Genomic DNA, 23,348 nt, shown 5'->3' with positions numbered 1-23,348 from the left:
ATGAAAGTAAAACAAAATATCTAAACTAAGTGTTTCAGAGAAAAGTTTTCTAAACTTATGTACTTTTGAATAACAATGACTCTTTTACTTCTGGTGGTGTACCACCCCCCCATCCTCGTGACTTCTCTGCTCACTTGGAAGCTCCTGATAAGCCCTGTCCGAACGGGCTGAATGGTGAAGCGTCCCTTGATCGTACCAGCTGGGCCACGAGGCACTCCCTGATCTTACCAGGAGCTCTGGCATGGTAAAGGTGGGAAACAAAGGATAAGCAATTATCCTTTGTAGCCTTGGTAAACCATTTACCTGAATGGTAGCCCAAGTGGAACGGTACCATTGTTACCGCACTTTGGGTAAAAAAGCCCAGTACTTACTGGCTTGGTTTATGGCCAGGATGGAAACTTACTGATGACCAAAGTCAATCATCTTGCGACCCTATAAACAGCCCTCCTAAGTGAGGCCCTTTGTGCTCTACCGGACCCCAGTGGGCTGTGCCAGCACCTTCCTCTGGTGGGACACCTCTCAGAGCTCACAAACCCTCAAGTCTGATACTCAAAGGACTGTCTCCCCCTCCCCTCCATCACCATGTTCCTCAAGGTGCAGCCCTTGCCTATGGGGAAATGCAAAGGGCTTTGAAGTATTTCACTGAAATTGAGGGGACTTTTTAATAGGTACCTTTACACACATAGAAATAGCTGTACACATTGTCTTACCTTTGTGTGTGTGAATTGATTATAGTAGGAATTTTACTCTTTCAAATCTGTAGTTAAATCATTGTTATAATTGCAATAAAATTTATCAAATTGCTTTGTAAATGTTAAAGTACTGAATGAATAAGTGCTGCTAAACCCTTTTTCATGCTTATCTTTGCAAGCATATCCTTTGCACTCTTACCCTCTTTTGCATTCCCAGCTTTTGTGTAAATCATTCCAAATTACTTCTTATTTGATCTTCCTTTGTGTGCTTTAGTCTGTGTAGTAAGTAGTAGAGTGAGCTTTGCCATCAAACTCTGTAAAGTTGTGTTTTCATATATTGATATTAAACCCTGCTTTTGCCAGTACCTTTGACGGTGTTTCTTTAAGCAGCCAAACCACTCACTCTTGGCATCTATATAAAGCCAAATTGTGACAGGTACAGCATACACATTGATAATGTGAAAAGCAAAGTATAGAACAGCAAAAGGCTAGACAGGTGATGAGCTTAGCCGAATGTTTGCTGTCTTTGTTACCTTGTCTTCTACACCCTCTCTCTGATGTTTTCACCTATTAAGGCTCATTTTAAACAAAGACAGTAAATGTCCTGAGCAAGAATTGTGTTTGCAGAACAACCAGTGTCAAAGGTGGTTAGTGCAGAGGGGGTCTGCTTCAGAAGGCATAACACATCACTAAGACTTAAACAGGGCCTTTGAAGATACAGAACTCTGCACTTTTTTTTGAAATTGTCCATCCACTGAAGTAGAATATCCACCTGTCAAATATTTTTAAAAACAAGGTATTACAAAAGGAAGTGTCCTTTGAACCTATTGGGTCTTTCTGTTTTCTTCTCCCTTTTTTCTTGGAATTTGTTCTCTTCTAGTTTTTAGAACCCTAAATGCATTAACTTCTTAGAAATTTTTTTTTTTACTCTGAGAAATTTTGAGTTAAAGAATGCACATGTTTTATCTCCCAACAGTTTGCTGCATTTTACCACCACTTACAGTGAAGACTGCGTAGAGGAGATTTTGTAAATCCTGGTTTTTTGCAGCTTGCTTATAATTTTATGAGTTCTTATCTTCAAAGTGAGCATATTGTGCTATAGGGTTGCCACTAGTGTACAGTTAAAATAATCAGCTTTATTCAAATAGCATGATGATACATATATATTGGCTTAGGCTTATATAAGAAACAGTATTGTAGATAGTTTAGTGGGGAATATTGCAAAAATACAGAGCAGGATGTTTAACTCATCTTCACTACTGACATATTTTCCCTAAGTAGGGACAATCTAGGTATTTTAGTAGTATTGGCATAAATTAATGTAATTTACATAATATTATCTCTTGTAGTGTACACTTTCAAAACAGATTTCCCAAAGAGAGCGTTCTCACGTGGAAGTTGTGTATTGTTTTCTGCACATTTTTGACTGTTTATTTTGCATTTGCTACTGGCAACTTCAGTATTGGTCAATTCACAACTATGGAATTGTTCGATTTCAGTCAATTAGTGAAAAAATTGAGTAGTTTCTATGGCCTAAAGGTAGTTTTCAAGTGAAATCCAGAGTTTAAAGCTCATATGTCAAGAGGCAAGAACAACTAAAGCTTTTATTGTGGGCTTTTTTGGTTTGGGTTTGTTTTTTGTTTTTTTTTCCACCGAAGTGAAGGAAATTCTCTCCTAAATTAGTGTGATACATAGTTTAACCATGGTAGTATTGCTGTAGGTTTGTTTGGGTTTTTGTTTGTTGGTTTTTTTTTTGTGATGGGATAGTTCACAATATGATGGGCTGTTAAAGCAACAACAGGGAGACAGCTTGATTTATTTTCATTCAAGTGTGATAATTCAGAATAGTGATTTTTTTTTTATATTGAAAGGTGAAGTATCAGTCTTTCCTATAATCTCTTTAAGACTGGTTTTCAGTGGATGTTGACATAAGAAATATTATTATATTACTATAATCTTTATATAAACTTGCAACCTGTGTGCTCTCTTTAACAATTACTGCACAGTTGTGTCCCTTCCATCTCTCACCTCTTTCCCTTTCTTTACTGTTTAAGGACATGTAGGGTTGGACGATCCCTCTCTGAAGGTGTAGAGCATTGCTAGTCCATTGTTACAGCTGCCCGAAAGTATGTTTGATTCCATATTTTTTTTTTGAGTCATGTCTGTTAGTTTGCCTTCACTAGTGTCATACAGATATATTTTTCCTTTGGTGTGTTAGAGTAATTTGTGCCCTGAGTGCTCAGATTTTCTCTACGTTCAGTACAAAAGCTAATTCTGGGTTTCAGTAGTCAATAGCTTGAAAATTATGGCTGAAAATAGGCTTGGTTTAACAGCTGGACATATTTAGCAATACTTTTTTGCAATTTTTTACAAAATGTATGGGAAAAGGGATTTAAAATTAATCATATATTTCTCTCATGTGACAGTGATCAAAGAATTTGTGCCAGTTTTGCCCCAAATATGTTCATTCAAATAGCTTGTCAATAATTATGCTGCTGACCTGTTGTTAGAATTCTGTATACTGTTTTCTGAATCAGTGTTTGTCTCTAAAGAAAATAAGCTGAGATCCAGCTAAAATGACTTTTTTGTTATTCTTCTCACTAAAATAAAAAATCAAGCATTGATTTTAATTTAGTGAAATCTTTGGCCTGGCTTGAAACTATAGTCATCTTTAACAAATCAAAGAATGGGAAAATGGGAATGAAAGCAGTGGGGGGTTTTGGTGTTGTTTTTTAAAGATATCAGGGAGCATAAAGATGCATATTTCTACTTGTATCTTGCCTGTAGTCTGATGGCTCGGGCACTTGCAAGGAATGTGGGAGAGCCAGGTTCACTTCCCTGCTTTGCCTGAGGAACTTAATCCACATCTGGGGAGAGTTCCCGAACCGCTCCACTGAGCACCCTGTGTCGAGCGGGTGGGTCTCTATCTGCTTGCCTGACACCTTCTTCTCTGCATATATTATTTAAATGTTGCTGTAATAGGGATAGCTGAAGCATCTCAACAGTCAAATTAACCACCAGCACAGCTCTGGAGATGTTTCTCTTGCTTAAGAGGCACTATAAGGGTATTTTTACTTAAAAATGTTAGTCAAAGAAGTTACATATAATTCATTTCATAATGCACAGTAAGCCATCTATCAGGACTCTCTGCCCTCTGAGAGATGTTCTCCTTCCTAAGGAAAAAAAAACCTAAGTGTGGATATATATATATGTATAGTCAAACATCTCACAGTCTGATTAAGAGCAGTAATCACTGACTGGTGGGGAGAATGCTTTGCAGATTTAACTCCTGTTGATGCTTGACCCATATGAAGTTCAGAAAAGAGGACAAAGTGACATCCTGACTACTAAGCATTTTGGAGTCCAGCTCTTTCTGCATTTGGAATTGGAGTCAAAGATTACTTTCTGGATTTTCTGAGATGTCAAAAAGATTTCTTAGTTGGTTGTGTTGGGTTTTTTCAGTGTACTGGGGCAGTGTAAGAGCTGGGGCCTCTGCACAGTGGCACTCGTGTGTATGATGGTCAGTGGGACTGAAGTTGCAAAACTCTGAAAATGTGTCCTGTGATAGACTGTTTCAGTCTGTTTTGTTGCTAAGTCAAAATGTGTGACCTAATGTGCTCCACTTGCAATTACTCCTTTCTCATATATGGGGAATGATAATCTTGTGTTGATCCTATACTATTGCATGTTGATTAATACACACAGTGTGTAAGCAATATGTTTAGCTCATGAAGAGGAGGTGTAACAAGCTGCCAGGTGAATCCTGTAGTGCATTGAAAGGTGTTGGCAAGCTCCTTTGAAGTCTTGCATGTAGTGTAGACTCCATTTCATTAAGCATAGGCATAAAAAAATGGAGCAGTGCCAAGATAAGTATAAAAATTTGACTTTTAAATTTTTTAAGTAATCATGTGGGAGGCTTTTTTTTTTCCTTTGCTCTGGAGCTCTAGAGGTGAAAATGTCTAATTTTGCTTTTTCAGTTATGCGGGCTAGGGATTTGAAAACAGGCAAGAGCCAGTCGTGTAACTAACTCCTGGAGCTCTCACCTGAAGAGAAACTTGAAACATCCCATGACTTGCCAGTGTGACAGCTAACGTGTTTAAAAAAAAAACCCACTAAAAGTAATTACTTTCTTCTTTTCCTTAGATACAATCATCTCATCATTAACTTTGAGTAGCAAGTATTTAACCTCAAATGAAGCAGCCTGCGTGCATTGGAACAGATGTGTAAGTTTGTTTGTTTTGCTCAATAAACTAGTGGGCAACTTGTTTATCTTGGGTCTTGTATCATTGTTTTTATTTATTTAGAGTAAGACAATGGATAAAAGGAGTGAATAATTGTATGCCTATGCATTGACTTGTGTGGAGCTTAATAATTTAGCAGGAGGTTTGTATGAGTGCCCAAGCCTTAAAAATTAAGTTTGGAAGCCTGGATATCTTTACAGTGTTACAGAAATAGTAACTATTTTATGATTTATGGGGCACCTTTTACTCTCTGGTATCAGCTGGCATATATACATCCTTACCCTGAAGTATACTGCTTAAAAATGGGGAGGAAACTTATATGCTACATTCATTCTATATTCAAATTACATATATCTTAATCAGATTTTCCTGTCTTCACTGATAAAGTTAGTTTTAATATTTTTCTAGGGTTTTTGTCTTAAAATATTAAAACTTTATGTATTCATTTTGAGCTGTTGCGCACAGATTTTTTGGAAGCCTGAGATTCCCGAATAGATGCGGTAGAAAAAAAAAGTTCATATGCAGATCAGCATTTATATGTAGAATAACAATAAATGTTGTTATTGTATAGTGTTTCAGAGCTTTCTGTTTATTTCTTGTGTCCCATCCCTCCCTGCCCTGAATAAAATAGTTCAGTTTTTAGGCTTCCTATGTGATTGGTTAACATGCATGTTAACAACAGATGGACAAAATGTTTAAGACCAGGAAGATGTTGAGATAGGAAGTCTTGGTGGGGTCATGGAATCAGAATGGTTTGGGTTGGAAGGGACCTCTAAAGGCCACCTGGTCCAACCCCTTGCAACAATCAGGAACATCTTCAACTAAGACCACATTGCTCAGAGCCTCCAACCTGACTGTGAATGTTTCCAGAGATGGGGCATCTACCACCTCTCTGAAAAAGCTGTTCCAGTGTTTCACCATCCTCATTGTAAAAAATTTAGTCCTTATATGTAGTTTGAATCTACCCTCTTTTAGTTTAAAACATTACCACTTGTCCAGTCACTACGGGCCCTGCTAAAAAGTTTGTCCCCATCTTTCTTACAAACCCCCTTTACTGAAAGGCTGGTCTAAAGTCTCTGTGGAGCCTTCTCTTCCCCAGGCTGAACAACCCCAACTCTTGCAGCCTTGAACCATAAGACTCTGGCCTCTGTAGGAAGAGAAAATTAAAAGCATGATTCAGATTCATTCCTTGAAGCAAGGTTTTCCTAGGTGACACCTACAGAGTGCATGGGGGATTTTGTTACATACTAAATCTTCCTGTAGATTGTTCTACATCAGAGTCTAAGCAAACATGAACTGCTCATGCTTTCCAAGTCTATAGCAAAGCCAAAGAGCAGGAAAGAGTAGTTGTCGTTTGCATCAGCCTTTCAAGTCAGTTTTAGACCACTGTCAAGAAATCTTGATAAAATGTTGTTTTTGCCAGGATATCCAAAAGTTCACTCTCTATGTAGTTAATGCTGAATTCTAATGTACTCACCTTGAGGTCACCGAATGCTTTGCATCGTTTCTTTACATGATGTCAAGCACTGTAGTGTTTTATACTTCTATTTAAAGTGCCTTTCTATTTTGACTCTCAAGGTTAAACACCTTCAATGAAAGTATCCACTTTAGTACTACCTGTCTAATGAAAATCAGTATCTGGTCTTAGGATCTTCAAGAACTATTTCTTGAATTATATTCCCATATGAAATAATTGTTGACTGCAAGTAAGGTTGTTCTGATAGATAATAAAATCTGTAAGTTGTTAGTGTTAAATTAAATGCCAATATGAGCTCCAACAGGAAAGTTTATATGCTTCATCACCTCTTTTTTGTCATATTCATGTACTTCATTGAAATTCAGGTTGTAAGCTCTCGGGAACAGAACTAAGATACATTTTGTCAGGCTAAAAATGCATTTATAGACTGTATTTTGAGTTCCTTGCAACATTTTTTTTACACCATAATTTGTATGTGTTTATTTGGGGATATATGAGGAATATATCAAATCCATAATTTTGTAAGTGATCTCATACTGCTTCCTGCTGAGTTATTTTTCCTTCATGGCTTGGTAGTTCAAGACTGACTTTGTTTTTCCTCTGTGTTTCAGTGTATATATTTCAGTGTACATATATGATGTATTCACCAGTACAGATTGTACATGCAGTGCAGTGCAGTTGTTGCACACCAGCTCTTGGTGTTGAGTAGTGCGTCCCAGAGAGTTGGCATTTTGCAAATGTTCTTTCTGTCCATGAAATCCCAATTTATGATTAAGGCAACACTCTCTTGAAAACGGGTACCCTAAGAATGAGTACTTACATAGGGCTGGGGTCTCCCGAGAACAAACATGGGAGTATTCTGCTGTCCAGATGTTACCTTCTCTGTTAAAATTTTAAATTTTGGTGGGTCAGAAATGTTATAGGCCTAGATCCTTTAGCATACCCTGTAAGAATTAGTTTTACAGTAACTTTTATGTGCAGTTTAGATAGATGAAGAAAATCTAATTCCTGATTAAAGAGATCTAGTAGTGCTAGATGAAGGGGTAGGAGAGGAAAAAGCAGTGTGAAAATTGCTGCCTGTTTATATCTCACACCTGACTACTGGCTCCTATGTCTTTAGAGCTTTTCTTTAAGATTTGGGACTGCAAATCCCAATGCTAAAATGTGGCATATCTGATGGCAATCATATCAGATTTTCTATACTTTACTCTGTGTTTCCCTTTCTTTCTTCTGCATTAAAGGTGGGGACGTGATATGCGGGATATTTGAGCATATCTACAGACAAGAGGGCAAAAAACCAACCAAAAGGCAACAATGTAAAACTCATTACATGAGAGGTTGTCATCTGCTGTGACTTGCATTAATAGCTGTTGAAATAGTAGGAAGAGCGGGCCAGCTTTCAGGGAGCCAAGCAGTGTGCAGACCATGCTGTCAGCAACATCTTTGATACTGGGAAACAGGGAATTGGGGTTCTGTTCTTTTCCTAGAGATTCGAGTTGTCTTCTGTGGCTTTACCGTGCAGTGGGGAGACTGTAATTAATTTATGACAGGAAATGTCATAAATGTCAGAAAAAATGATGGCCTTAAAGAACAGGAAGATTCCTCATCCCTCTCTTTTCTCTAAATGTTTTTATTTATTTACCTTTTATATATCTCTCAAATATTAGGTTTATTAAAATAATTATGTATAATAATAGAAATCAAGCAAATGGGAACACCAAGGGTTACCCTTTTCTTCATCTGTTCTTGTACTAAAAGTGTTGTGGATCCTGGTCTGAATAGGATACCCATGCAATCTTATTCTCTAAAACTTAATTTAAAATCCAGGTTTCATTACATGAAAGCTCACGAACTGCACTATTTAGAATAGGTACTACAAAAAGCTTTATTCTTAATTAAAATTCTTGTGTTTTTCATTAGCACCTTGAGCAAAACCCTATTTGCTCAAATTATAGAAGAACCATCCCACTGCTATAAGCCATTTCTTTTGGGAGAAGAAGCTATTCAAAGAAGGAGCTATTTGTTTGCCAGGGACAGGAGAGTCTCTTTGTACTTCCTCTTGTTGCTCGGTGTGGTGCTGGTGGAAACAATGTCAGCTTCCTTTGGCTTGGTTGTCCTGTCAGCTGGGTCTCGGCGAAGTCTCACCTTGCCTTAAAGAAGTTAAGGAGTATATATCCCTCAAAGAAGTTAAGAGGGAAAGTACCCCTTTTTGTGGAGGCTGGGTGACAGGCTGGTTGACGCATGAACACAGAGATGTGTACATTCATTTCTCTCTCTCTCCCCAGTTCTGTGAATTGGAATGTTTGTTTTGAGAGGGACAGTGTTGTGCTTGTTGGTTTTAAACCTGGAATATCAGGTGAAAATGTGAAATGCTACTGAGGAATGTACAATTTACTTAGAACATACAGAATGACAGAAAAATACTTAAAAGAGGCATAAAAAGTTCATCCCCTTTGTGGGCATGATGAATTATGCCTGCATGTGATATGGCAGCTTGGTTTTAAAGTTACCTGTTTCTTTTTGTTGTAATTCTATGCTCATTGGCAAGGTGGTGAAACTGAATGTTTCTGAACTATAAAAAATATTTTGGATAGTAAGACTGTGAATATTGTTTCATTATATTTAGTAAAATGATGATATTTTTCGTGCTTTAAGAAAAATATAGACATATTTCTTCAATTTATTACATGAGGAAGAAAGAGGATGCCCTCAATTGTAAAAGATTCTCCAAAGAAATCTGTTTTTTCTCCATACCAGGTGTCTTCTGACTTGAAATAAAGTTTTGTGAAAAAAGAACAATTAAGCTTAGCTGTAAAAATTCCCTATGAAGCATTTAAACTACTGTTTATACTCTTGAAAATATTTTTTGTCTTTTCAGGAACTATTAAGAGCATTTTCTTTCTAACCTGCCTTTAAGTGCACAGGCATCCAGGATACAAACATTCAATACAAGCACAGTACTATGTCATGATACAGATACACAAATATGATATATGTAAATCATGGAAAACCTCTCCATAGCACAGCTGAAACTATCTGAGGACTTGTAAGTAACTGGCATCAATATGAACACAGAATCAGGTTGATGAGTAGCTGTGAATGGGTTTTTAGAACAGACCTCTCCAGACTTGATTTGGTTAGTACGAAAATAGATATTAATATATGATAGTGTTAGCAGTTCAACTGATAAAGGTCCATTTTTGTAATATATCTTAGAAAAATTATAGTTCAAACAGGTTAATATAATAATATAATCTGTAAAGGACTCAGTTTACATTCTGTGAGGGATTTTCGCACTTACATAGATGTTTTCAGCAGGAGTTCCAAGAAGACGTGCTGTGTACAAGACATGGTGTGCTTCTCCTAACTGCTTTTTCATTCCTCATCATCCTGCCTATTCTGCTTTGTAACCCTGTTTTCTCTTTTACAGGTATCTCATTCCTTCCTGTTTGAAATTATCCTTAGAGTTCTTGAGGTTTCACTCTTACTGAATTTAAAGATAGACATTAAAAAAAAATAAAATCCACAAAAATATATGTTTTTTAGTTTATTGCAAACTAGGAAGGTGGACTACTCCAGAGAAATCTCCTGTCCTAATCCCCTCCCGCTTACTTTGTCAGCTGTGGGCTGCACAGGAGGAGGAAGAGTAGGGTAATGGGCTGTGCACAGAATCGATCACTTGGGGAAAAGAATTGTTAGATGAGCTTTGCTTTGCATTTTCTGATTCTTTTCTGAAAGCAGGCTGCTATTCTCTAACAGCCTTTTGTCTTTCATTCTTTCCGAGCTTACCTGTTGTTACTGTGGGTTTTGGTGTGTGTTTTTTCCTTTTCTGTGATAATAGTGATGCATCTTTCCTAATCAGTTCTTATCTTTATCTTCTTCATTTTACCCTTGTGTTGTGTTACCTCAGCCTTCGTTCATCATCCCTCAAGCCCCACATTGTACAGCATGAGATACTAAAAGCAATTTTGATGTCCTGCACTAAAAAGGCTATAAGCTGGACAGTACATGCTTCAACTGTGTAAAAAAAAAAAAAAATTTCTTATGGAAACCACCCTACTTCTTGTAATAAGAACTGCCCCATCTTATTAGCATATGATATTTATCAAAATTTGTAAATTATAATAGTATCACAAGAGTATAATTTGCTGTAGCTTTCTTTTGAAGTAACACTGAGCTGATTTGTTAGACTTGGGAAAATCCTGCTAAGTTGTAATGGAATTATTGCTTAAAACTTTGGCATTTTAACAAGGAACAGACAGATCTGACATTTGGTAGGTGTGAACAATAGCTTAGAAACAGATCTTGCAAGTATTGCGTACCAGATGACGAGAAAGAACACTTCAACATTTAAGAGACATCCTAGGCAAATGTTGACATAATTTACTTATTGTGATAGATCTGTTTTTTATGAGTAATCTCTTAGTAGAGGCTGGGATGGAAATTACTGGCATGAGTACAACCTGCTTTTGTTTTTTCCTCCTTCATTATAGTGTACTGCTATGGGAAATTATCAAAGGACATGTGAAGGAATATAGCCCCATTTAAAATCTGATGGTATTTTTAGTGCACTAAGGAAAAAAATAGCAACAATTAAAGGCTTATAGGTGTGAATAGTGCTACTATTTCTGGTGATACATAATATTATGTATGGTGGTAGTGCAACACAGTGATATTTCTTTATTTTTTTACATAAAACTTGGGAGTGACATTGTTTCAGCTGAGGTGATTGTTGCTTTAGCTTTACATATTTATTTTACTTTTAAGATAAATGCTGTTTGAAATCACATGGAAAGGGGATTTCTGTGCTATGGGCTTTAGGGTGTTTAACAGTGCTGCTTAAACCTAGGTGGTGCAGGATGATACTTCAAGTAGATATATGCTTAATAAATTGGCAAATAAATTACAAAGACTGATTTCTCCAGAAATAAGCTTGAGCTTTGACTCCCAACCCTATATCAGACACCTGCTTTACTGAGCAGTCAGCCTGTATCATTGGGGTCTGATGAAACATTTGGAGACTGAGCATGTTTAGCAAATCCAGTTGGGCACTAAACAGGGATGTCAGAGTTAAATGTCAGCCAGATGTAAATAATATGCATGCTAACATCCTTCTTTAAATCACACCTTAAAACTAATTAATATGAAATGTATAATATTTAAAAACCGTTATCTCAATCATTTTAAGAAGTTTTATGGTTGAGGATATACTGGAGGATATAGTTGAGGATATAGTGTAAGAACTGAATTAAGAACTGGATCCTCTTTTAAAAAAGATATTACTTTAAAAAATTACATCTTCATTTCCACTTTGTTCCAAAGTATTTTTTAAATGATGTTGATCTGGAAATCATACCGTTTTTCTTCAGTTTTGCCCCTGTCAGCAATTATTTTCAACCTTTCACACAACAGAGTGAGCCAGTACCATTGTGTGCGGAGGGAACTGGAATGCACACTTTCTTCCATACGTGATGCAGACGATTTAGGGTTTGAGATGGAAATATTGATATGAAGGTGGAGCTTTTAGTTCTTGAATCTTTCCTGATGTTTCAGTATTAGTAAAATGATTAGTAAACAGCATCCCATTGACTTTTTGGTGTTTAGAGCAGGAAGAGAAGAAAACAGATGTACAAAATAAAACATCTTTCAGGAGTAAGAGGTTAAGTTTGAGGAGTTTGAGTTTGTACAATGTTTGGTGTTTTCCGTATGCTGGTTAGATTTTAACTCAATGCTGTCCCTTCAACAATAGTCTATGACTAAAACTTCCACTTCTGAGCTGTTACCTTCCTACATTATTAATTTAGAGGTAGTATGGAAAATAGAGAACATAGAGAAGAGTCCGCTAAACCAAAAAGTATAACTTGACCCTAGCAGATCTCTTTTACTGCTTAAAATAGTCTGTGTTAACAGTAAAATTATTTGATGTTTTGGGGGACAGGAGGCAAGAAAGAGGGGAATATCTACATTTAGTGGGTAGTCTTTTTAACTTTTCAGTCTCCGCTTCAGCTAAATTTCTGCATTTGTAATTAGGGTCGAGTACGTGGAGTCTAATGATGACAGTGGTGACCATAATACTCAGCTCTCTACACCTTGTTTTTTCTCTGCCTGCAATGAGTGAGTTAGGCCCTGGCTTACACCAAGCCCTGAGTTTTTCAGCATGAAGGGGCTTGAAATATCTTTATACTCGAATAAATCGGAGGTCTCTCCGTCATGTCCTGACAAGTAGCAGGAGCACACCTGGGAGCTCACAGAAGACTATTCATGTCAACAGGGAGCAATGTACAGTATTGGTGGTACAGTATTCTTTTGTGTCCAGATGGAGTGTTTGAGGTCGTGGACATGAGAGAGGGTATTTCTGTTTGGAGAGAAAACCTTTGTAGAACCACAAACCAAAAAAGTTATTGGTTATCATGAGATCTGCCTTTCAAGTACCTGGAAAAGTAATGGAATAGTAAAGGTGGAATCTCTATTCTCTTTTCTCCCAGCAGTTCTCTACAAATTATACCTCCCATGAAGTCCAGAGCAACTTGTTTCTTCTTTTAAGCCTGACTGTGCTTTATTCCTGATTACACTATTGCATCCCCTAGTTCATGCTTGTATGTCTGTGCCGATTCCTGTGAGCGTCAGTGAGACTTAAAAGTAGGACCCTTTTTGTTCAAAGTGTGACTGACATGCTAATTTTGCGGTCTTTTCTCCATTTTAACTGCTCAGTATTTTGCAAACTTCTGTAGTTTTTTATGGGTGAGCTAGTACTGACATTTTGTCATAGGGCATTTCTTAAGGAAAAAAAGTCACTGTTCTTAGTTTTCCTTCTTCAAGGAATTTATAACTTGCAAAAGCAGCAAGGTTCATCTGGCTATACATTTATGGAAACATGTTCTTCTTATTTGTTAAAGGGTTTAGATGTGTGTTCTCTGGATTTTTGGAGGTTTCTTTATTTGGTTTTTGTGGTTTTATTTTGTTTTCATAAATATTCCGTAATTAGCATAGTACTTATTGCAGTTGGAGCAAATAATTTCTCAAAGTATCTGCTCCTTATTGCTTGTATTGCTTGCTTTTAATGTTTTTCTTTTTATTTGGAGTTCTTAATGATGCCTATACATTTCCAAAAATAAACAAGAGTAGCACTATTTATTCTAAAACTGTTATCTGTTTGTGCAAATTATTTTTAATGATCTTTTATGTGCATCTTGTGCTCAAAATCTGTACTACTTTTGATTTTTTTTTTTCAGACCAGCAAATGGTTTGGCTTTCACTGTCTCCACATTTTGCATCTTTCTTGAAAAAACTGCTCTTGTGTTTTGCTATTGTGGATCTGTGTATTTACACTACATGCACTTCTATAATGTTTTTTGTTTTAAACTACTTTCTCTAGACCATTATTTGAACCAAATTTCTGTGATGTAATCAAGTTCATGATTATTGCATGATTACTCAACCTACAGTCTAAAATTGTTTAAAGCTTACAGGCCACGATGTGCTTTACAAACAAATAATCTGCTCCTGGTTCAGTGTTCTTGCATGCTTTTCATATTTCTCTGTGTGTTAATGTATGTCTCTGTGGTTCTGAGGCACTAGTGTTTCTCTTTTTACCTCCTTCCTTTAGCAGTGATTTCTTCGGGTCATGGCAGTCTGCTGTGGCAGTGGCATTCTCCTGATATTTCTTGTCAACCACCATATGCTTCCAGTAATCCCATTTTGAATAGAAAATCCTATAAAATGTTTCTGCAGGTTTCTTACCACGGCAGCCACTCAGGAGCTAATAGTCCAGAGTAGTGCATTTGAATAGATAATTGTACTCTAGTTCCCTTTATTTTCTTTGATTTTTTTTTTTTGTTGTTGTTGTTGCAAGGTGATTCTGTATCTCATTGTGGTGATTTCAAAGGCATAAATCACTTTAATTTTGAGCTCTCTGCCTGTAGCCTTTTGTACCTTTGAATACATTTTTCTTCTCCTTGAATGTCCTGTTTGTTTAGCAGTAGTCCTTCATTTTGAGTAGCTTGGGTCCAAGGGTAAACAAGCTATGTAAAGGTGGTCATAACCAAATTCATACTTTGTTCAAGGTGACTATAAAATTTTAAAACACTCCATCTTTTTTTGTTTCTTATTAAAACAGACTCATACATATAGTTGGCATGGGAGGAGATGAAAAACATTCTGTCTTTCTAACCCTGAGCATTCCGGAGACTGTGTTCTAAAGAAAATTGGGTTGAACCCACAGGGGTATTTGAAAGGAAGGAGTTTAACTTAATTTTAGAGTGTGATGTAGTAACATCATAACAGAGGGTCACAGAATGGTGGGGGGTGGAAGGGACCTCTGGAGATCATCTAGTCCTACTCCCCTTGCTAAAGCACATTCACCTACAGCAGGTTGTACAGGATCTTTGTCTAGGTGGGTTTTGAACATCTCAAGAGGAGACTCCACACCCTCTCTGGGCAGCTGCTTCCAGGGCTCTGTTAACCTCAAAGGAAGTTTTTCCTTGTATTAAGATGAACCCTCCTGTGTTTGTTTGTACCCATTAATCCTTGTGCTGTCACTTGGCACATTGGAAAGAGCCTGACTTGTTGCACCAGAAATCTTTCTTGCTTATCCTGTATCTTTGGATTTTGATTGGAGATTTTACTACTTGAATTGTTGATTCACGTGTTTTTCTATCCCCTCTTTGTGCAATTAAACGTACATCTCCCTTTGTTCTGGTCCTAAAGAAATTTTTTGGTCTTAAAGAAACAAAGATAATTAAGGTCAGGAGTAGATAAAATTGCTTCCCACATCTTTTTTTGGTGGAGGAGATTATGAGCTTTAAAAACACCCAGCAACAGCAATGAGAAATAGAGAAGAAAGTAGTCTACCACCACAGTTCCTGCTTCACAGTCCAAATAGCTCCCTCACCTTTTCACTTGCTCAGCTTCAGCAAGTAAGACCATCAGGACCACAGCCATCAGTATTAAACTACAGCGTCGGCTCAGTGGTGTTGTGTACTCAAATCTAATTTAGGATAAGATGATTAGGGCCTAAGTGTTTGAATATGTAGTGATAATGGCTGATAACGATTAAGAACTTAACCGCTGGCAATGTGTGGTCTTAATGAATGTCAGTCTAGTTAAGTGTGGTTATAAAGGTTGCAACTGGTCTTTTTTATCAGGTTTCCAAATCTTCCCATCACAGCTACCTTAAGCTTCACTGTGTCAAGCAGTAACTGCTTATCAGGACAGAAGCAATTGAAGTATCTCTGCGGGTTTTTATGTTTAAAGCCTAGAATTGGTTTTGCATAGTTAAGAAATTACAGGAATCGAAGGCTAGAGATTTGATTACCTGTTTTGAGGCAAAGAAATTGTGAACAGGTTTGTCAGAACCTGATGCCAGGGGATGTGTGTGTGTGTTTTGTGTGAATCTAGCTAGGAATCTGTAATGTGCTTACTGTAACTTGGCACTGCCATGCATAATTTATGTTCTGTAAGCCCTGCATCGAGTCACTTGCTTGTGAGCCTTTCTATTCTGTGATCCTAAGTCACAACAGCTTGCTATGTTTTCCTGCTTTTCCTGTTTGCAATACAAGCTCCAAATTCACAGATTAGATCAAAGTAAAGATGAAAAAGAATCCTCTTAGATTGATTCCTATTAAAAATAGTTGACTATCTTACACTTTCTCTCGTCACAGATCCAAGTGCTTCTGTATTATCAGTATGTGTGTGATCACTAGCTTGTGTTTCATTCAGTTTTATACTGAGTCATGTGAATTTAGTCTCTGGATGCCAGAATTGTTCTTAGATGTGATTTCACAAACCTATGGAATATCTTATGCAGTGTGTTACGTTTCTTCTCGAAATCTAAAGCTTTTCTTCTTCAAGTCTTTCCCTTCATTGAGCATTTTTCATGCTCAACCTTTGTATCTTTTGGTATGTGAAAACAATTTTTTTTTCTTGAGAAGGAGAGAGAAAGGCAGTGCACAAATACTAAAACTTGTACAGAAAGAAAACCAGAGTTGCTCCCTACGTCTTAGCACAATCTGACTGTTCCACCTCTCTTTTCTTAAAACAGCTGCAGTAAGATAATTACCCCTCCTTTTTCCTGCCCCTTCCTCTGCACTGGAAAAGAAAGAAAGTTATCACTCTGATACGCTTTCCATAAATCTGAAATCCACAGAAAATGAATGTTTCTGATTTGTAAACAGACCTCAGAGAAAATTAATTAAAATCGGTTACAAAGCTAATATAACACTGATCTTGATACAGGGAGGAAATGTCTGTGTGAATAGCATAGCCTTTTTTAATGTGTTTTGTAGCTATGGCTATTTTCACCTTTTGTCTCCCGACATCATAGAATCATAGAATATTCTGAGCTGAAAGGGACACATCAGGGTCATCGAGTCCAACTCCTGTCCCATTGCAAGACACCCCATAAATCACTCCAATCCTTGTGTTTTACTAACAAATGAAAGTTGTGGGAAGTTTTTAAAGTAACTGATTCAAATTTGTGTTTTGGCTTCAGCTGTGGAGAAAGAGTTCTAAAAAATTCAGTTTGCACAAATTGGAGTACATCACCTATGTGGCCAAAAATTATCTTGAATGAAGGCATCAATAACTACATTAATGACACAGAAAAATAAATGCAAAAGGGTTTGGCAAAATTTAGAATTCTGATATAACAATAGTGAAAAAAAGTGACTGACAAATGCAGACAACTTTGTGTTTGTGAGGGACTAGTGGGGTGTTCTGGTTTTGTAGCCTGTTGTGGTCCTGTGGTTTATATGCAACTGTACTTCAGAAACCTACTCTTGGTACTGGAATTGGTGGGCAAAAGTCTTTGCTCACAAGTGAAAGGGTGTATCTTGGTGTGAAGGGGCTTTCTATTGTAACCTTTGGGTACACAAGGAACTTGAGCTGTCAGTGCTGCACTAGGCACTAGCATGTGTGTCTTTGCTTCTGAGCGATGTTGTTGTGCTTTTGGAAGACCTCAGTGTCTGTACGGCATTTACGCAGACCCTACATTAAACATTTCAGTTTTTAATCATGAAACTCTAAAAGTAGCTTGTTTCTATAGCATATCTGGGAGTCTTATGGAGTAAATACAACCACATGAAACTATGGTCAGAGGAAGAGAGATTAGTGTGACAATGCTGGACACCCTTAAACAGAGGTTTCTTGTTTGTTTGTTTTTTTTAAATACTGCTGTCAATAATGAAGGGCTCACATGGACAGGAGTATAATATAACATCTGGCTTTAAGTACATATTTCTGTGCTAAGATGATTAAATGCCTGATTGTCTTCATATATATCTGCAGATACAGACACCTATGTAGTATATGTTTTTAGCATATATGTGCATGTGCAGTAGTTGAATTATGATGTCAGATGAGGCACAGGTATGTTCAAGCTAACACAAAAGCAATGCTTGGACTCTAGATTTTGTCAAAACTGAACCAGAATTTCATGGGTAGATACATATTTGCCTACAATAAATGTATTGAATAAATGTTGGGGCTTTTCCTTTTTTTTTTTTTCAATAGTATACTGAATTGTTTTTATCTCAAAGGAGTAAAACATTTACTACAGAACATTTAGTGCCTGTTATCAGTTCCTTTACTGTAGTCGCTTGAAGTAACTGAAGTGTTAATAAACTTTGTCTTCAATTTTTTTATTTCTAGATGGTGCAAAAGAATCACAGTTGCCCAATCAAGATCATCAGAATGGCTTCCTTCAACAAGAAAATAGAACATTCATTTTTTAGGATTATGTCTACAACATGAAGCATTTAACAGTAGCTGTCTTTGAGAACACTCATCTATGATGTGAAATGTCCTGATCCTGGGAAAAAAAAGAGATTCCATTAATTAAGTCTATAATTTTTAAATGCATTTTTATGACTAATTATATTTGCTTATACACAACTCAGATACAGGATTCATAAACCAGAGATTATTTTAACACATGCGCACATTTGTGTTTGTGCATTCAGTATACAAGATACATAATTTTAATCAAATTTTAAATAATCTTTTAAATTATCTATATTTATTAATAAATGAAGTCTTGGCAAGAAGAATTTGTCATCCATGGACATGAGTAAAGCAGAGTCCCCCGGAATGGATGATAATTTTGTATTGGGTAAAATCAATAACTTAAAAGTAGAGCAAGAGGAAGACAGTATTAACTGTACTCTAGAAAGAACGGATATAAAGACAGAACAAGATGATTTCAAACATGCAGACAGCAGCGATGAACAGGAAGACAAAGAAAAGAACTTCATTAACAACAACCCTGGCAAATATTTGTCCACAGAAAATGAAGATGATTATGGATCTCTTTTTTCTCAGTATAGTAATACGCTGTATGATGTAGCAATGGAAGCTGTGACACAAAGCCTCCTTTCTAGCAGAAACATAAGCTCCAGAAAAAAGTCACCTGCTTGGAACCATTTTTTTATATCTCCTAGAGACAGCACTAAAGCAATATGTATGTACTGTATGAAAGAATTTAGCAGGGGTAAAAACGAAAAGGACCTCAGTACAAGTTGTCTCATGAGACATGTGAGGAGAGCCCATCCCACTGTACTAATTCAAGAAAATGGAACTATGCCAGGTATATCCTCCTTTTCTTCGTCTACATTATTGCTGCCACCTCAATCTGCAGATGTTGGAGATCTGAGTTCTATGTTATCCCCCATAAAATTGGTAAAGAAAATGGCTTCTAAAATACCATCTCCAGATAGAATAATTGAGGAATCTGTTTCTATTGTTTCTTCTGAAGAAATATCAGATCTCTCAGTTTCTGAAAAGTGCAGCAAAGAGGAAATCATGGTCAGCTCATCTCCACAGCTACCCAACAACCAGTACGACGACACTGTTGAGAATGTAGCAGAAAAAACAGTTGTAATTCCAAAGAGCGCATCAGGTTCTAGAAGGAGATCTGCTGTCTGGAAACACTTTTATTTGTCACCTCTAGATAATTCTAAAGCTGTTTGCATCCACTGCATGAATGAATTCAGTAGAGGGAAAAATGGGAAAGACCTGGGAACAAGTTGTTTAATAAGACACATGTGGAGAGCCCATCGTTCCATTGTCCTGCAAGAGAATGGGGGTGGTACCAGCATACCACCTCTCTACACCACACCTCCAACTCTATTGCCTTCTTTACTACCATCAGATAGCGATCTGAATTCTGTCTCATCTTCTCCTGGAAAACTAATGAAAGAACCAACTTCTGTTTCTTCTTCTCCGGACAGAATCTCCGAGGAGATCCATACAAATCTGACTTCTGGAGATGCTCTAGTAGAAGACTCAATGCTGTCATCTTCTGATGATATAGGTGAAGTCTCCTTTGTTTCATCTCCTGAAAAACAGTGTGAGGGATTAGGTCCACTAATATTTGAACCTACTGCTGTGTTTCAGCAAAACAAAAGGATTATGAAAAGGCTTAAATCAGAAGTTTGGCACCACTTTTCACTGTCACCTGCAGACAGTCTAAAAGCAGTATGTAGATACTGTAGTTGCATGATAAGCCGTGGTAAGAAAGGAGATGTTGGCACAAGCTGCTTAATGAGACATCTATACAGACGCCATCCCGATGTAATTGGAAACCAAAAGAGCTTTCTTGATGTGAGTTTGGCAAATTCTCCTTACGCCACTTTGGCTTCTGCAGAATGTTCATCCTCAAAGTTGACTGACTTACCTACAATGGTTACACATGATAATCAAATTATATTTCCTGTTAATAGTAAGAAGACCTCAAAACTGTGGAATCACTTTTCAATTTGTTCTGCAGATTCAACAAAAGTAATATGTACACACTGTGGACGTATAATAAGTAGGGGGAAAAAGCCAACAAACTTAGGCACAAGTTGCCTTCTAAGACATTTGCAGCGGTTTCATAACAATGTGTTGAAAACTGATGTTCCAGAGACAGTATTATCCTCATCTACGGATAATCACATGCCACTGCGCACAGAAATACTAGGATCTTCAAATTTTGATGAAACCAATGACAAGTTTTGTGACTCTCACCCAGTTGCCAAAAAAATCACAAGTCTTGTAGCTGAAATGATTGCACTTGACCTTCAGCCATATTCTTTTGTAGACAACATTGGCTTTAACAGGCTGCTTGAATATTTGCAACCTCAATATTCTTTACCTTCTCCATCTTACTTTTCTAGGACAGCAATTCCAGATATGTATGATAATGTAAAACAAATAATTATTTCACATCTTAAAGAAGCTGAAAGTGGAGTGATCCATTTTACGTCTGGAATATGGATGAGCAACCAAACACGAGAATATCTAACCCTGACTGCTCACTGGGTAACGTTTGAGTCTTCATTTCGACCACAGTGTGAGGATTACCATTGTTCAGCACTATTAAATGTATCGCAGATTGATTGCGACTACAATGGAATCAGTATTCAAAAACAGCTTGAGTACTGGTGGGAAACATGGATTACTTCCATTGGACTTCAGATTGGGATTACTGTTACTGATAATCAGAGTATAGAGAAAACTTTAAATGAAGGTGATCATTCAAGTGTACAATGTTTTAGTCACACAGTTAATGTAATTGTAAATGAGGCTATTAAGAGCCAGAGAATGGTTCAGAATTTGCTTAGTATTGCAAGAAAGATCTGTGAACGCGTCCATCGGTCGGCAAAAGCAAAAGAGAAGTTAGCTGAGTTGCAAAAAGAGTATGAATTGCCTCAGCATCAGCTAATACAAGATGTTCCATCCAAGTGGAATACATCGTTTCATATGCTTGAACGTCTTATTGAACAGAAAAGAGCCATTGATGAGATGTCGATAGAGTGCAGCTTTCGGGAGCTAATAAGTTGTGATCAGTGGGAAGTCATGCAGTCGGTGTGTCATGCTCTCAAACCTTTCGAAGCTGCAAGTAGGGAGATGAGTACACACATGTCTACTCTAAGCCAAGTGATTCCAATGATTCATATACTTAACAGAAAAATAGAAATGCTATTTGAGGAAACTATGGGCATAGATACTATGCTGAAATCTTTGAAAGAAGCTATGGTGAGTAGATTGTCCTCCACGCTTCATGATCCAAGGTACATTTTTGCTACGCTTCTGGATCCCCGGTATAAAACATCCTTATTTACAGAAGAGGAGGCTGAACAATATAAACAAGACTTAATCAGGGAGCTGGAAATAATGAGTTCTACCTCAGATGATGATAAACCTGTTTCCAATGGATGTGATATAGGTTCACCATCTACAAATTCCTATGGGGAAGATAATCTTTGGTCACTCATGGGTGACATGAAGAAAACAAAAGACCTGAAAGAGAGAGCAAAGTTACCAGAGGAAATGGTGCTTTCTTACTTGGAGGAAGAAGTGCTTGAGCATAACTGTGATCCTCTAACTTACTGGAACTTTAAAAAGTCATCTTGGCCAGTACTGTCAAAATTGGCTGTCAGGTTCTTGGGTTGCCCACCAAGCATTGTTCCTTCAGAGAGATTGTTTAATACATCCAATGAAAGCAACAACTTTAGTCAGTCAAGGTTAACGATTGAACACTTTGAAAAGCTTATCTTTTTGAAAGTGAATCTTCCTTTAATATACTTCCAGTATTGAAACTAATGAACAAACTGCTAGATTAAATCTATTGTTGCTCACTGGATATTAACTATCTATAACTTGGATTTTTTAAATTGCTCCAGTAGGGGCCATGTATGACATCTAATCAGTGACTATAATTCCAAATTTTAGGATCATTTTTTTCAGCTTTCAATATGTCTACATGTGCCTTATTCATAGTACTTCAGGCCAGATATTGTATATATGTTTTTTAAAAGTTCACACTAGAGATAGCCTGTCTCGTCAAATTATACAAAATTATGTAGGTTTTAATCCATAATTGTAAATGAACTTTAAAAAAGCTCAGTCATTTGTTTTAATAGAATGGAAAAAAAAAAAAAAAAAAGATGTAAACAGTTCTATTCTGTAGTTTTTTATTCAATTATTATGTAAAAACCATAAACCAGGTACTGTATTTTAGTTGAACATTGCTTTAATTGCAAGAAAACAGGTTTTGTAGTTGTCAAGAGAAAGCTGTACGTGAAAGATGGGGTTCAAGCTGTCTTTTTATCATGCGGTGTTTTTAACTGCAAGCCCTAAAGTACTTACAGGATTAAGAAGAGTTATTGAGAAAGATGTGTTTACAGGAGACTGTTGACTTAATATCTGAAAATAAATCTTAAATTTAAGATGATATGGAATGTCAGTTATACAGCAATCGGTAATAAAACTCCCCATTCTGGATTCTCCTGTTCAGGTTTTACATTTTAACTGAACTACAGAAATATTCTGAGTATTTATAAAAGCTCTTTGGAAGTCTTATCAAAGTTTGTGAATTAATGCTTGTTATTTAATGCCATGTACAAAAAAGGCAAGAAACTTACCATGATGACCCTAATGTCACTCTGAAGCCTTTCCTAATCTTTAGTGCATCGAAACTATAAGGTCCCTTTTGTAAAAATTGAGCCCTTACTCCTAATGTAATTTCAATTGTGTAGAACAGCCTTTCTTAAAGCTCTTAGTACAGAAATAACTGATCTTCTGGTTTTCAGTAATAGCCTTATGGGTATGGTGCACTGCTTAGAACTTTATGTAGTAGGGTTGATTCTTAACTGTTGGTGTCCATCAGGCAAATGGGATATAGAGCCCTTAAAATTTCAAATAAGATGGAAAAAATAGCCAGCATTTTAATTTGAAAGGAATGTTCTCCATGGTTTAACTCTAGAAAGATTCATCTTTTCATTTCAGTTTTCATTGAATACTTTTTGGGAAACAAGTCATTTGCCTATGACCTTTTAGAAAAGTTGTAGCTTTGTTAAAATACTGTACCTATGCCTAATCTAATTTTGCATTTACTATGTTTTAGTGTATTTATAAATGGTGAACTCAGTTTCTGAAATTAAACATTTTATTTGCAATTTT

The 23,348-nt window shown here is 36.8% G+C and overlaps 1 protein-coding gene across 5 annotated transcripts in view; it reads left to right on the top strand.

The window, feature by feature from the left end:
• Positions 1-23,348, top strand: part of ZBED4 (zinc finger BED-type containing 4) — a 25,885-nt gene extending 2,537 nt beyond the window's left edge. For 2 of the 5 annotated variants that reach the window (XM_027728284.2, XM_027728283.2), the window contains exons 2-3: positions 4,836-4,915; positions 18,057-23,348. In XM_027728284.2, coding sequence (XP_027584085.1) covers positions 18,465-21,983 — 3,519 coding nt within the window. In that variant the 5' untranslated portion in view covers positions 4,836-4,915; positions 18,057-18,464 and the 3' untranslated portion in view covers positions 21,984-23,348. Of the gene's footprint in view, positions 1-28; positions 245-2,520; positions 2,819-4,835; positions 4,916-18,056 lie in introns of those variants that run through there. The other 3 variants (XM_039381526.1, XM_039381525.1, XM_027728286.2) reach the window with 3 other exon arrangements.

Source organism: Pipra filicauda, unplaced genomic scaffold (genome assembly GCF_003945595.2).
Source record: "Pipra filicauda isolate LSUMZ 115617 unplaced genomic scaffold, ASM394559v2 scaffold229_size1253498_pilon, whole genome shotgun sequence".
NCBI classification, from domain to species: Eukaryota; Metazoa; Chordata; class Aves; order Passeriformes; family Pipridae; genus Pipra; species Pipra filicauda.
Note: the sequence above shows the minus strand (reverse complement) of the source record. Positions and strands in the feature narration are given on the sequence as shown.